The 16,147-nt window shown below is 46.0% G+C and overlaps 1 protein-coding gene across 1 annotated transcript in view; it reads right to left on the bottom strand.

Annotated features, from left to right (window-relative positions):
* The window catches only part of STAB1 (stabilin 1), a 194,501-nt gene extending 179,027 nt beyond the window's left edge, over positions 1 to 15,474 (bottom strand). The window contains exons 1-6 of the mRNA XM_069736838.1: positions 15,344 to 15,474; positions 6,011 to 6,126; positions 4,222 to 4,307; positions 3,208 to 3,277; positions 2,811 to 2,906; positions 2,580 to 2,696 (exon numbers count right to left, since the gene is read on the bottom strand). Coding sequence (XP_069592939.1) covers positions 2,580 to 2,696; positions 2,811 to 2,906; positions 3,208 to 3,277; positions 4,222 to 4,307; positions 6,011 to 6,126; positions 15,344 to 15,450 — 592 coding nt within the window. The 5' untranslated portion in view covers positions 15,451 to 15,474. The remainder of the gene's footprint in view (positions 1 to 2,579; positions 2,697 to 2,810; positions 2,907 to 3,207; positions 3,278 to 4,221; positions 4,308 to 6,010; positions 6,127 to 15,343) is intronic.
* Between the last annotated feature and the right edge of the window lie 673 nt (positions 15,475 to 16,147).

Genomic DNA, 16,147 nt, shown 5'->3' on the forward strand with positions numbered 1-16,147 from the left:
AACAGTCGACATTGTCGGGAAAGATGTGCGCTCAGCACCGGAGCCCACATCAAGAGAGAAGACATGACAAGCCCAGTACATGTACGGCACATGTCGCAAAGGGGTTACTATTGATTGAATCTCTTCTTATCGTGGAATATTAATATACTGCTCCCAGGTTTTTTGGGTATATATTTGTAGAAAAATGGTTGCAATTCTTAAATGTTTCACAGGATATTTTTGTTCAACCGTTTTAATAAAACCTGAAAGTCTGCTCTTCAATTGCATCTCACCTGTTTCATTTCAAATTAAAAATACAGCTGCGTCAACAAAAACTAAATCTCCGAGCAGTTACAAATACTTGGAGACCATCCGAGCGTGCTTGGGAAAACCCGAGCAACGAGTACACGCGCTCATCACTACTGCAGAGCTGAAATCACTGTTCAAATATTTCTGGACCTACAGTATATACCAGTAACAGATTATTTATTTACATGCTCATCGTATGCAGCAGGGGTGTAGTCATTGGGCCCCATAGTAAAAGGAGATGGGACCCATCACTTAATGATGCAAATAGTGATGAGAGAACGTGGTCGGATAAGGCGTTACCCAAGCATGCTCGGGTGCTAAGGCTAGGTTCACATTGCGTTAGTGGGTGTCCGCTAACGGAATCCGTTACATGGCGCAATTAACGCTATGTAACGGATCCGTTAGTGCACCCATTGACCGCAATGTACTAACGCATTGCTAAGGTATGCCTTTTTTGGCATGCGTCAGCGATGTCCTGTTATTTTCGGACGGACCTCGAACGCTGCTTGCAGTGTTCAGGGTCCGTTCTTCGCTAGCGCAGATCGGGCATCTGCACTAGCGGGATCGCTAAACACAATCCCTTTTTGGACATTGCGTTAGCGCAATCCGTTAGCATATGCGCTAAACGGATTGCACTAACGCAATGTGAACCTAGCCTAACAGAGTGACTTCAGCGTGCCCAAATAATATGTTTTAGTCCCCGCGGCTGCATGTCTCGCAGCTGTTCGACAGCCACAACACGTGCATGGATTTGCTATTTGTTATGCAATCACAGCATCTGATTGCTCCTACTGCAGCACTGAGAAGAAGCACTTCTCCCTCATTTTAAAGGTATTTATTCCTTCTGGCTGAACGAGGGTTAATCGGCCATATTGGAAATCCCTGTGCTCACAGCTGTGCTCAGCTAGCCTTCCCCTTTATAATCTGGGCTCTGTTAATAATTATTGTCAGAGCTAGCATTTGCCGCATGACTAACAGAGGTAGAGGAGCACATATGAGAAGGAGAGTTGGAGGAGCTATTAGTGACTGTTGCTTGGTTTGTATAAGTGGTGATTCCTTATCCTTCTCTATTTTGGTTTATTCCCCTACCTCCACACCCCGGTGCATTCCGCTGTTATATGTGAGTAAATATTTTGTATGCCTGGAGTTTTCTGTTAACCCTTGTCTGTGTTGCCTTGTTTGTCGGGTTGGTGCACAGTAGCGCCCCCTCTTCCCCGGGTGGGGGAAGAGAACATACAGAGGGCTAACTCAGGAGATAAAGCAAAGGCGGAGGCCCCGGCATCTTCACCATCTGAAATATCCCGGGGAGCAGGGCGAGCTAGGGCCCCTCCTAGTGTTAGGGACAGGGAAGGAGCCCCTGGTCCAGGGTCACCTGACAGCTATTTTGTGACAGTTAGCACCCGTCCATGCTCTGATAACACCTTATCCAAGGGTGTCCGCTCATCACTATTGGCTATCCATCTATATATATAACACTAGGTTGGATTATACATTTTTAAAGAACATGGCACTCCTGCCACTACAGGTGCACTAGTAGGATCCTAACCCCAATCTAATACGGAGAAAGAATTTCACACTGAAAAATATATTGCAAATTCTTTTTTCATTGTGGAGAGATCCAAACAAAAAAAGATCTTTCTGTTTAACGATAAGACCTTCTTCAGATTTACGGATTGCTCGCGGAAGAAAACAATATAGCGCTGTGCAATGACGACAAGAAGGCATCCTCAGGGGTGTAACGATAGAAGGTGCAGGAGTTGCAACCGCACTAGGGCCCTGGAGCTTAGGGGAGCCCAAAATGTCCTTTGGCCACATTAAAAGACTACTAAAATTACGACATGTGATGGTTGGGAGTTCCAATGGAGATTTTACAATTCAAGTGAAGCTACTGGGCATCCTCTACATCTAGTGAATAGAAGGTTTCACCATGATCTAGGACAGGGGTTTTTTACTGTACGAGCAGAGAGACTACGAAACTCTCCGATTCACTGCATACAGTCTCAGAGGACCTAGATGTCTTTTTTTTCAATATCAGACAGGTTTTCTTGTTACTAGATTTCTGGAAATTTGATTTTGATCCTGAGATTTAGTAGATGCTATATTTGGAAGGATGCTGGGGAAATTATCATCCGCTTCTTGGGGACTTTCCTTTCTTTGGATACTCGGGTTAAGATTATAGGTTGGACTTGATGGACTTTTGACCCTCAACAACTAACTATGAACATGATCACACTTTTATCAACGTTGGTTTAGAAGCTTTTCGCTTAACAGAGGTGGAGAAGACAACTCACCCTCGCAGGTGCTGCCCTTCCTGTAGTACCCAGGCATACAATCACATTTAAGCAATTCTGCCGACTCCACACAGCGGGCATTTGGACCACAGTTCTTTTCTTGGCATGATAAGGATTCTACAGAAATTAAATTATTTTTATCAATAAGGTTTCCATACAGTTTTTGACAATTAGACAATAGGCGCGCAAATTAGATATATTTTCATCTAGATTAATTAATAGTTTTCTTACCTAATTCGCATGTCAAGCCCATATAACCGGCTTCACAGATACAGCTTCCATCCCCGGAAATTCCATTTTTACAAACTCCATGTTTGCACGGACAGGCTGTATCAAAAACATGTCACAGTTTAATAGATCTGGATAAATTTGGTAACGAAAACTACTGTCATAAAGTTTGATATTAAAAGGAAGCTGCCATAAGATTCACGCAGCCCGAAACACACATAGGGAAAGACCTGTCAGTCACACGGGTCAGGGCGGAGGGGATTTGCATCAGACAAGTCATCCAAGACACATAGTTCTCCGAAGCACTTGATGAACCCCCTTAAACTACGGGCAGCCTAAATCTCACAAGTTCCCTTTAATAGGCAGAATAATACTAGCACAGCATTGTGCAGTGACTTACCAACATTACAGTTTGCTCCGTACAGAAAGGGGTCGGAGCATTCATCGCAAGAGAAACCAGAGAATCCTTCCTGTAAAGGAAACAACAGATTGTTACCCAAACCACGGGTAGCATTAATCGGATAACGGCTCCATCATTGCAGAAGTTTACGTTCGTAGTCCCGTCATTTTTCGTAAAACCATAGTTTTGAGCGCCGGCCAGGTATGATATGTCTGGGATGACTAATCCAAGCATCAGATTCCTCACATCTTTAACTCGTCCTGTTCCACTAGACTGACTGATCTCTCCTCATGTCTCTGTGTATAAGGGAAGACCTGTCAGTCAAGGGGAGCGCGGCAGAGAAAAGCCGCTGAGGACCCGCCTCCTGGACTAGTCATCCAAGTCACATCATTCACGGTTGGTTTTCAAAAGTCCATTGTCTTTGAAATGGGATAGATTCTGTAAGAATGATTGAACCCTTAGTACAGCAAAAATGGAGAGACTGCAGCACTCAGAAGTGGAAGCCATAATGTCATGGCTATACAATATAAATGTGTTGCATTAGGAAATTTTGTACATTGTCTGATAAAGATCCCTGAAGAGGGGATGAAACGTTGCAACATGTCAGAGTACAAACAGGACTTACATTTTCTAGAGTGCTGCAGTCTCTTTTCTCTGCCCATACACATTAGATCATTTGCCAAAAATTAACTTAGAGGGTCTTTACGTGACCCTGACAACAGCTATATAAGATTTATCATCCAGTGTCTTAAAAATCTAAGAAGTTTTGCTCTTAATGCAAACAGAATCCCTAGATTTTTGGGACCATGAAGGAAAAAATCCACCGATGACCATAATAGATAATTGTGATTGTCTATTGTATATCCCATTATAGAGTTTACTTCCTTGCATTAACATGATTACCGGCATAAGCTACTGCAAATGCCTCATCTACTTATGCATGGCCCAAAAAATGAATATTTGCCATTTTAATATTATAGGAAGCAGGTCTCTTCCCCAGATGCTTGCACTTACATTACATATACATGTCCCATTTCCTTGCAGTCCATCCATGCACGTCCCATGACCTTTGCATGGGTTTAGAGCTCCTCCAGGACATTCTGTGAACGTTTTACATGACAATAGGTTAGGAGAGATGCAGATTTTCAGCATTGTATTCATATTTTTCCTCCTATTTCTGAAAATCATATCTCAATCTGACGTTAAAAAAAAAAAAAAAGCATTGTCCAGACCAGCTGTGGGTCTCCAGACCCGAACTCAACGTAATGATATATTATATACCTAAACGACTGTTGGGTCAAAAACCAGGTCATTGTGATCCGTACTCTGACAGCAAAAGCCGGAAATGTGAAACCAGTCTAAGGGTACGTGCACACGACGTCTTTTTCAGGCATATTCCGCTCCAGAAAGAGTCTGAAAAAATGCTCAGAAAATGCTCAAAAGAATGAACATTGCATATCTATGTAGATATGACTCTCTTTTCGTATGATCAGACTTTTGAACGTCTTCTGACTGCTTCAGGTCTCTAAAGACGCCAAGCGGTTAAAAGTAGTAACCCGATCATCCTCCAGCAGTTTTCTGCGCTGAAGATGCTCTGTACTCCACAATCGAAGTCAATGGGATGTCTCGGAATACACCCGAGCGTCTTATTTTGAGTGTTTAGCGGTTTCTTCATTGTTGACTAGAGTTAAAAAAAAAGAATGACCGGAAAATGTAAGTAAAAAGATGCAACAGAAATACTGGAATAATGCTAAAGTCAAGGATCAAAAACGCCCAAAAAAGTGCTCAAGAAACTAATCCATCTTCTCCAAAAAAAGAAACGCTAAAGAAAAAAAAGAAAAAAAAAATCAAGAACTTCATCCTTCTTGAGAAAACTCTGTGTTTATTGTAACTTTATTCCATAAGTGTAAAAAAACCCTAAAACAAATCCTCAATCATCTAACACATTTCAGAAGCAAGCCTCCTTATTATGAATAAGAAAGGTGAATTCCAAAACGCGTCAGATGTTTGAGGATGGGTGTTCAGTGGTTTTAGCACCTATGGAATAAAGTTACAAGAAACAAAAGTTTTCTCAAGAAGGACGGGGTGCCTGCTTTTCTCCGACTCGATTATATTGACAAGCTCTGCTCAAGCTGCCGATCACCCTGGATGAAGCCGTTACTTGTCTGGTGAGCTGATGGTTTTCTTATGTTGGAAAAAAAAGATGCTTCAGAAAAAAAAACAAAAAAAAAAATAGCGTTTCCTGAAGCCTCTTCCTCCCAAAAAATGTACTAGGTTTGACCGTCTAGATGAGATGTTGGATGAACATGTTCCTTGCGGATATTGACATGCTAAGCATGCCTAGATGAGGAGACTTAAAGCCGCAATGTTCCTCTGGGTAATATGCTAATTAAGCAAATTGTCTCTTCAGAGAAGAAGAGAACTAGAACTCTAGTGCCACCTATCGGAAGGTAGGAATCCTACAAGCCGATGTTGACCCTTTAACGAGCCTTGTCACATGACTTAGGATAATAGCCAAACCAGAATCTCAATTTGCAGACACTGTGTTTCGGGGTACTGCCCCTCGTCAGTGCAAAGCGGAGATCTGGTTTGGCTGTGAGAGGCATCCGACTTATCCAAGAAGTATCGGTTCTCCTTGCGGAGATTGACATGCTAAGCATGCCGAGATGAGGAGACTTAAAGCCGCAATGCTCCATACAAATATCTGAAACTCAAAGAATGATAATTTCGATTAAAACAATACTTGGTAGCAAAATTATTTGTTAGCTCTGTTACATTTTGCGAAGGAGATAAGGGTACGTACCGATACATGAAGTGCCCCAGTATCCTTTGCAGCATTGAGGTTGAATAACAATGGTCTGGCACATGTGGCTACAGCCCTGCATTGATAGGACCACTCCGCCCATATTCACCGAATATCTATGACCCAAGCAGACATAATTTATATGAAGTAACTGCAGTCCAGATACCTGCAGCGATTAAACAATTTTCAGCTGAAAAATGTGTCTCGGGGTTGTCTTCTTTTGGAATTCAAAGGGTTAATCCGGCTTCGTTCATTTCCGTGTTAGGAGGTAAGGTTGGGGACATCACATGTGCAGATATCGGGCTAGCAGAATGCATCGTGTACCTGTTCTATTTGAAGCGCAAAACCTGCCGCTTGCAAATACAAGCAGGCAGAAATCTGTACACATGAGGTCACCGGCCCCAATATGGCAGTAACCAGAGCCAGGTTACAACCGTTATAAAATGTGGATGCAAAAGTCTACACACCAGTGTTAAAAATAAATTTTTCAATCATGTAGAAAAAAATCATGCCAATGTAAGAGGGTGAACTGTAGTCCCACTGAGAGGGCACTAGGACCCTGTGGTTTTTGCCTGTTGCAGCAGAGGACAGACCTCCCAGAGACAATGTGTGCTGCGGGGTGGGGTCTAGTGTCTCGAGTGTAAAGTGAAAGTGAGAAGTGAGAGCTGAGAGAGAAAAGGCGGGAAGAAAAGGAGAAGCTGCTGTGAGATCTTAAAAAGAGACTGTGTGGATTTACTGCAAGTGTTTTTGGAGGAAAAGAAGCTTTTGAGAGACTTTTTGTTGCTAACGTTCCCCTGGAGAAGAGCTAACCTTTTGTTTAACTCTGTGAGAGACTTGTGTGGCTAACGTTCCCCTGGAGAAGAGCTAACCTTTTGTTTAACTCTGTGAGAGACTTGTGTTGCTAACGTTTCCTGGAGAGGAGCTAACCCTTTAACTAAGTAAAGACGGAGACTTTGCTAAGAACCCAGTACGAATTTGGAAGTCTGTGGATTCCCTGTGCATTGAGTGGAGGAACAAGTCTGGACAGACTGCTGATACAGAGACGGACGGATTGTCGTGGAAGCATTCCTAGGAGCTACAGAAGCAGAGACTACATCGTGAGACCACTAACTAAGTCCCCGGCGTTTGGGCTCGGCATCGGCCGACAAGACAAGAGGAGCTTGCTGTAACTTATTGGCGCTGAAGATAAGGATTGGCTGCAGCCTGTGCGGATTCCTGCCTGAGAGGAAATCCATTTCAGGATACGGTACCATAGTTATAGATACCCGGGTATCTCTGCTCAGAGTGTAAAATTGTTACTTTAGAGGTGTATCTTATATTAGAGTTGTGTAAGTTATACTCAATGTGCCATTCCAGGGGCTCCCTTAATAACACTACATTCAATTTACACTTGTTCCTGTTTTTAGTTGCCTGTTAGGTAAATTTCTTACTAGTCTGTTGTAGTACACAGTTCTCAGGAGACCTTGGAGTGGCACAGTGATTTCAGCTGCTGCTGAATTAGTGTATCTTTGGGGTGCATCTGCCTTAATATTCTCCATATTACCTTGATTAATTTGCCTTTGAGTAAATACCGTTGGAGATTTCTGCCTTGGTCTTGGTTTGTGACTCACTGGATCTTATTCGGACCTCTGGTCATTACATTTTTGGCGTAGTCGGCAGGATCCAGTGTTTGTCATGGACGGAGGCGAGGGTGGAAATGACCCCGCTGTATCCGCATCCTCCTCGGGGGTTGGGGTTCCCCTGGCAGCCGCTGCGACTCCGGGAGGGTATGTGCCTGTAGGAGCTTTACTTCAGCACATGCCGAAATACGATGGGCGCAATATGGCGTTGCAAGATTGGGCTGAGAGAATCCGGAGTATTCTGCGCATGTGTAATTTGACCCCCGCGTTACGCGCTGAGCTGGCATTAAATGCACTGGAGGGTGATATTAGGCGTATGGTGATGGTGCGCCCAGAATCAGAGAGGGATACATTAGAAAAGATTTTGGAACTGTTAGAGGGGAGTTTGGGGGGCCGAGCGCGTGTGGCCCAGCTTCGGTCCCTATTCTTTAATCGTCCCCAGAGAGAGTGTGAGTCCCTGATGCAGTACTCTAATATTTTACAAGAGATGTTGAATGAGATGCAGCGACTAGACCCGGGGGCCATGGGGGCGTTCCGGGAGGTAGACCGCTTGCTCCGGGACCAATTCATCACCGGTTTAGCCCATAGACTTCTCCGGGACAAGCTGTTGGAAATGGCCCGGGTTGCACCAGAGTTATCTTTCTGGCAGATTTACCGAGCTGCAGTGGAAAGGGAAGAGAAATCAGCCTATGTTCCCGAGGGGTCAGTGAACAGTGCCCAGCTGGAGGAAGGTGTGTCATCAGGGTCGGGGGGAGAGGGGCTGGTAAGCGTGGTACAAGCTTTGCGTGCTGAGGTGAAGGAGTTGAAGCTGAAATTGTCTCAACTGACAGTTGATCCCGCCTCTACCCCCTCGCGGGAACCTCCTGCCCCACCCCCTGGAACGGTGACCCCGCAAATGGCCAGGTCGTCCTATCAGAATGAGTCAAGCCCTCGCCCACGAGGAACAATCACCTGCTGGAAGTGTGGCCGCCAGGGACACATCTCGCGTTACTGCCGGGTGCTTACAGCCCCAGAAACCCCGTCGCCGGCTTTAAACTTCCGGCCGCTGCCATGAGAGGGCAAGCAGCAGCGGCCCCACCCACACAAAGCCCTCGACGGAATGAACAAGATTTGTTTGCATGTAGTCCAGTGATAGAAGCAGAGTTTGAAGGGCGGAAGATGAGGTGCTTAGTTGACACGGGATCCGAATGTACTATAATGCCTCTAGAAGTATATGAGAGATACTTCAGTCGACTAGTGATTCCAGAGGATGGCCGAGTGATACGACTGACCGCTGCAAATAATGGTCAATTGTCAGTCAAAGGGATCGTGTGGATGCAACTAAAAATGTTTGGTCAAGAGCTGGGGCAGAAAGGGGTAGTACTGGTGGATCACCCCCCTAGAAGAGGGATGGAAGTGACGCTCGGAATGAACGTGCTGCGAGATTTGAATCACCAGATGTATGCCAGTGAAGGACCCCGATACTGGGCCCGTGCGACAAGACACCGACCCACACAGAGAATTCTACACCGTCTAGTGCTGAGTTGCGACTTGCTGAAAAGTGCGGTCCCAGGTGGCCGGGTGGGCCGGGTCCGAGTGACTTCGAGGGCCCCGATCCTGCTGGGACCCAGACAAGAGGAACTCTTAATGCTGCCTGTGGGAGCTGCACAGAGATTGAATGGGCTTGAAGTGCTACTTGAGCCCGCCCGAGAGGGTTCCTCATTTGCCAAGGTACATGTGGCCCGGTCTTTGGCGATTGTGAAGAATGGACGAGTGCCGGTCCGATGCATCAATGTTTTAGATGAAGCTGTTGCAATTCCCGCTGGGACCATACTGGCTGAACTGTTCGTGCCGGCAGAGAAGGTGCCGGAAAATGCAGGGTTCGAATTGCGACCAGACCAACAGTCATCCTGGACATTCGCGGTCGAGGTAGGCCGGACTGAACCTCCTACGGAGGAATGGAATGTTCATGTGATCATGGAGCAGATGGGAGTGGATCGGGAGAAGCTGACCCCCGTGCAGTTGGAGCGGTTGGAGAGAGTTTTGTGGGAACATCAAGAGACATTTTCCCGACATGGAGAGGACTTTGGGTGTACCCAGACGATTGAGCATGAGATTCCAACGGGGGATACTCCACCCATTAGAGAAAGATATCGTCAAATTCCTCCGGCGCTCTATCAAGAGGTGAAGAGCATGGTGGCCAGTATGCTGGACAACCAAGTGATCCGAGAGAGCCGGAGTCCCTGGGCGGCCCCTGTAGTCTTGGTCCGCAAGAAGGATGGGACACTCCGATTTTGTGTGGACTATCGGAAATTGAATGCCCACACCGTACGGGACGCATATCCTTTACCCCGTATTGAAGAATCCCTGTCGGCCCTGGGTCGGGCCAAGTATTTCTCAACGTTGGATTTGGCAAGCGGGTACTGGCAGGTCCCAATGGCTGAAAAAGATCGGGCCAAGACGGCGTTTGTCTTGCCAATGGGGCTCTTTGAGTTCAACCGGATGCCCTTTGGCCTCGCTACCGCCCCAGGAACCTTCCAACGCCTGATGGAACATTGCTTGGGCGATCTAAATTTTGAATCAGTCCTGATATATCTAGACGACATTGTGGTGTTCGGAACCTCATTTGAAGATCATCTGGAGAAGCTGCGTCAAGTTCTCTGGCGGCTCAAGAGCTACGGCCTGAAAATAAAGCCAAAAAAATGTCAACTGTTACGAAACCAGATTGAATATTTGGGGCATCTGGTGACCCCGGACGGGGTACTACCTTTAGCCAGTAAGATTAAGGCAGTACAAGAGTGGCCACCTCCTTGTGACCTGCGAGAAGTGCGGGCCTTCCTGGGCCTAGCAGGATACTATCGGCGGTTTGTGCCTAAATTCTCACAAGTGGTGAGTCCCTTGAATGAACTTTTGAGAGGGACAGCGCTGGGTCCTCGAAATCGCCCCATTCCATGGGGGCCCCTACAGAAAAAGGCATTTGATGGAGTGAAAACCGCCCTAACGAGTGCCCCATTGCTGGCCTACGCCCGGTTTGACACCCCTTTTTTGTTGTATACCGATGGTAGTCTTCATGGGTTGGGGGCAGTACTAGCACAGGTGCAGGACGGCCGAGAACGAGTGATTTCTTATGGCAGCAGATCTTTAAGAGACTCCGAGCGAAATCCGGCTAACTACAGCTCATTCCGGCTGGAATTGCTGGCCCTGGTGTGGGCAATGACAGAACGCTTCGCCGAGTATCTAACAGGAGCTGAGGTGCTAGTCATGACAGATAACAACCCGCTAGCTCACTTAGAGAATGCAAAACTGGGGGCGTTGGAGCAGCGGTGGGTCGCCAGACTGGCCAAGTTCAATTACCGCATTAAATTTCGCTCTGGTCGAGAGAACGGCAATGCAGATGCATTGTCAAGGGTGCCCCTTGGGTCATCCGGGGAAGATGTTGACGAACAACTTGAGGACACTGAAACTCCAGCTTTGGGGCAGATACCTATCTTCCAAAGTGTGGTACACTCAAGTGGGGTGGCCACCGGGATGCCCTGTGTACTGGGTAAAACACCCTCAGATTGGACAAGAGTCCAGGATGAGTGTCCGGACATTGTACTTGTGCGCCGTTGGGTACAAAACAAGGCCTGGCCCAGTGCAGAGGACAAGGCTCAGTTGTCCATGGAAGGAATGAAACTCCTTCGACAATGGGATAAATTGTGTGTGGAGCAAGGTCTTTTGTATCGTAAGGTGTACCTGCCATCGGAGCTGCAGCATCGGTACCAACTGATAATTCCTGTGGGGATGGGGCCGGTGGTCGCTCGTGAGGCGCATGAGAAGGGGGCCCATTTTGGAAGTGAAAAGACACTTCAGTGGTTGCAGCGAGTCCTCTACTGCCCTGAGTTGGGAGGGATGGTGGCCGACGCATGTCGGCAGTGCCGAATTTGTGGGCTCAACAAAAGCCCTGAGCAGCGGGCTCCCACACAGTCTATTAAGACTTCAGCTCCACTGGAGCTACTCATGATTGACTACGTGTTGATAGGGTACTCTACGTCAGGGTACTCCTATTGCCTGGTGATGACAGATCACTTTACCAAGTATGCTGTAGCGGTGCCGACAAGAGATCAGACGGCCAAGTCGGCGGCTGAGGCAGTGTGCCGACATTTCTTCCAAGTGTTCGGGTGTCCGCAGAGAATACATTCAGATCAAGGGGCCTGCTTTCAGGGGACGCTGATGAAAGAGTTGCACCAGCTCTATGGTATCGAGCAGTCGAGAACAACGCCTTACCACCCTCAGGGTAACGGGGCGTGTGAGCGTTTTAATCGGACCCTGTTGCAAATGTTGAGGTCCTTAGAGAGTCAGCAACAGACATGCTGGCCTGAGTATCTCCCCGAATTGATGTGGGCTTACAATAACAGGGTGCACAGTACTACTGGTTACTCACCACACATGTTGATGTTTGGTAGACCTGGCCGAGACATTGAGGATTTGAACATGCCAGATCCCTCCTCCGCCCCCCTTCGGACTGCATCCGAGTGGGTACGAGAGCATCGGCGGCGGTTGAGGGTGGTGCATCAGGTGGTGGGCGACCGCCTTCGACAGGTGGTCCATAAGGACACGCGACCTGTACAAACAGAGCTGTTCTCTCCGGGGGACAGAGTGTTGGTGAGGACAAAACGACGGTCAGGAAAGCTGAGTGACCGATGGGAGGCGATACCGTATCTGATAAAAAAACAGGTGAACCCTGAGATTCCAGTGTACGAGGTCAAACCGGTGGGGACAGGGGGGCCAACCCGTAATTTGCATCGTAACATGTTACAACGGTGCTGGTTTGAAGATTCGGCGCCTACTCCCCTAGAGCCAGAGGCCATGTTCCAAGGGGCGGAAGCTCTGAATGATCTTGAGTTTGATGGTGTGTTTACTCCTGCGCCTGCTTATTTGCCCCCTGTGACCGATCTGGCCTCGGGTGATGAGAATGTTGGGGATATGGAGGATGTTGTTGAGGAGAGTGCATCAGGTCAACTGCTTGGTCCTGACGCTGTATCACAGGACATCGAGCCGCAGGAGGAGACAACTCCACTTACGGCCACTAACACGACCACGGAAGAGACTCTAGCTCCCTCTAAGGTCGCACCTGTTGATGTAGGACTCAGGAGAACTACACGATCTACGGCAGGAATACCGCCTCAGCGATATGCTCAAGATGAATTTGAGTGGGAAGGTATGTCGAGGACGCCAACCTCTAGTGGGGTGGCATGTAAGAGGGTGAACTGTAGTCCCACTGAGAGGGCACTAGGACCCTGTGGTTTTTGCCTGTTGCAGCAGAGGACAGACCTCCCAGAGACAATGTGTGCTGCGGGGTGGGGTCTAGTGTCTCGAGTGTAAAGTGAAAGTGAGAAGTGAGAGCTGAGAGAGAAAAGGCGGGAAGAAAAGGAGAAGCTGCTGTGAGATCTTAAAAAGAGACTGTGTGGATTTACTGCAAGTGTTTTTGGAGGAAAAGAAGCTTTTGAGAGACTTTTTGTTGCTAACGTTCCCCTGGAGAAGAGCTAACCTTTTGTTTAACTCTGTGAGAGACTTGTGTGGCTAACGTTCCCCTGGAGAAGAGCTAACCTTTTGTTTAACTCTGTGAGAGACTTGTGTTGCTAACGTTTCCTGGAGAGGAGCTAACCCTTTAACTAAGTAAAGACGGAGACTTTGCTAAGAACCCAGTACGAATTTGGAAGTCTGTGGATTCCCTGTGCATTGAGTGGAGGAACAAGTCTGGACAGACTGCTGATACAGAGACGGACGGATTGTCGTGGAAGCATTCCTAGGAGCTACAGAAGCAGAGACTACATCGTGAGACCACTAACTAAGTCCCCGGCGTTTGGGCTCGGCATCGGCCGACAAGACAAGAGGAGCTTGCTGTAACTTATTGGCGCTGAAGATAAGGATTGGCTGCAGCCTGTGCGGATTCCTGCCTGAGAGGAAATCCATTTCAGGATACGGTACCATAGTTATAGATACCCGGGTATCTCTGCTCAGAGTGTAAAATTGTTACTTTAGAGGTGTATCTTATATTAGAGTTGTGTAAGTTATACTCAATGTGCCATTCCAGGGGCTCCCTTAATAACACTACATTCAATTTACACTTGTTCCTGTTTTTAGTTGCCTGTTAGGTAAATTTCTTACTAGTCTGTTGTAGTACACAGTTCTCAGGAGACCTTGGAGTGGCACAGTGATTTCAGCTGCTGCTGAATTAGTGTATCTTTGGGGTGCATCTGCCTTAATATTCTCCATATTACCTTGATTAATTTGCCTTTGAGTAAATACCGTTGGAGATTTCTGCCTTGGTCTTGGTTTGTGACTCACTGGATCTTATTCGGACCTCTGGTCATTACACCAAGAAGAATCATTTCAGAACTTTTGCTACCTTTAATGTCACCCATAAATTGGTACAAAGCCATTTAGAAAAAATGAAATCATTTTCAGCTGCCATCATTTACAGTGATTCTGATTATCTTCATATAAAATGTAGCTGTTCCAGTAGGATTTTAATGACTTTTTTTTAGCTGCACTTCACAGTAAAATCCATGGTCAGCAATCAGCTTACAACACAGCAATGGATCTCATTGTTGAAAGGTATCAGTCAGGAAAAGGGTACAACATTTTTCCAAGGTGTGAGATATACAAGTGAAAACTATGAAGACTGTCATCAAGAAGTAGCTTAAATATGGCACAATAGCAACATTACCTAGAACTGGACGTCCCTCAAAAACTGATGAAAGACAAGGAGAAAATTGGACTGGGAGGCAGTCAAGAAGCCTACAGCAACTTTACAAGAGCTGCATGTACTTCTGGCAAGTAATGATTATGTACCGCTTGTGACAACAATCTCCCATATTTTCCATGTCTGGCCTGTGGGGTAGGGTGGCCTTTTTTCACAAAGAAAAGCATCCAAGACTGGCTGTGTTTTGCCAAAATCTTTATCAAGTCTGCAAAAAGCACGTGAAGAAAAAGTGCTATGGTTTGAGGAAACCAAGGTTGAACTTTTTTGGCCATAATTCCAAAAGGTATGATTGGCACAAAGCCAACACTGTGCATCAAAATAACACCATACCCACAATGAAGCATGGTGGAGGTATTATCCTTTGGGGCTGTTTTTCGGCAGCTGTAACTGGGGCTTTAGTCAGGGTGAAGAAAATTATAAACAGTAACAATGAGGTACATTTTGCAACAAAACCTTTAGGCATCTGCTAAAGGGCTTAAGATCACTTTCAGCATGACATCATCCCTAAGCATTTCTCCAAATAAATGAAAGAATGACTTCACCAGAAGAAGAATAAAGTTTTTGGAATGACCCAGCCAGAGAGCAGACCTAAATCCAATTTAAAATCTGTGGGAGACCTGAAGAGGGCGCCGACAGGTTTGGAGCGCTACTGCAAGGAAGAGTGGGCATAGGTTGTCATTTCTAGATGTGCCATTCAGCAGTTTTGGGTAGGAGTCTATCACAAATTCAAAGGGTACTTCAATGAAGTATTAGTTTAACGATGTGAATATTTATGCAACAACATTTTAGTTCTTAATTCTTATTTTTCAATTCAATTGTACATATTATAGGCGACATTAATGGTGGAATTAATTCGGAAATGATTCTTCTCTTGGTATGATTTTTTTTTTTTTTTTTTTTTTTTTTAACATGAAAAAAATCCCTGGCATTTCAACCTGGGTGTGTTGACTTTTAATCTCCATTATATGTAGCACTAGGTATTCTTACCTGCATCCAGGATTTCCTGTTGCAGAAGTTTTCTTTGTAGTACCTTTAGGACAGGAGTACCTGTCAGCAACAGCACAGGGCATGCATTCGGATTCACTCAATAGCATTTTTCTCTCATCACAACGTTTACTTTTTACCTGTAATAAAGAATGTGAATATAATACAATAAAAATAAGCTTGAAGGAACTCTGATCATAGCAATCCTGAAATGACCTACAACAGTTTGCACCCATCTAAAAGTATTTCCAGCAATAGCAGACACACTGATGATCTCAGTGTAAAAAGTCCACATCGAAAGTCCAAGCATATATCATAAATATGTGAGTAGTAAGTTGTAAGTAGTAAGTTGCCTCCTCTGGAATTACCCACATTTAAATTTTTTAGAATACAACCTGTGAATATATGGGGAAAATTGGAAGCAATGCAAACGTAAGCAGGTTAAGGCTCCCATACATACACTAATATAGGCTGATCCCGCCAATATCGATGGGTTCGGCCAATGGTCTAATGTATGGTGGGGCCAGCCAACTGATGAGTTGGGAGAGTTGTCGATCGTGCATGTCCAATTTCGGACTGCCGATCACATTGCTCTCCTGCAAATAAGTTACCACTGGCTGACGTGTCAGCCAGCAGCTTTCTCAAAGAGAACACATGAGCATTTGGCCAAATGAGCGCGCCTTTGTATGTCAGCTGAGATGGCTGTTGGCCAAATGATCGGTTGAAGAATCGTTTGGCTAGTATCCATCTAATCTGTATGGCCGGCTTTAAGCTCGGTTCACAATATTATTTTATTGCATTGTTCTG

This window comes from Ranitomeya imitator, chromosome 8, assembly GCF_032444005.1.
Source record: "Ranitomeya imitator isolate aRanImi1 chromosome 8, aRanImi1.pri, whole genome shotgun sequence".
NCBI classification, from domain to species: domain Eukaryota; kingdom Metazoa; phylum Chordata; class Amphibia; order Anura; family Dendrobatidae; genus Ranitomeya; species Ranitomeya imitator.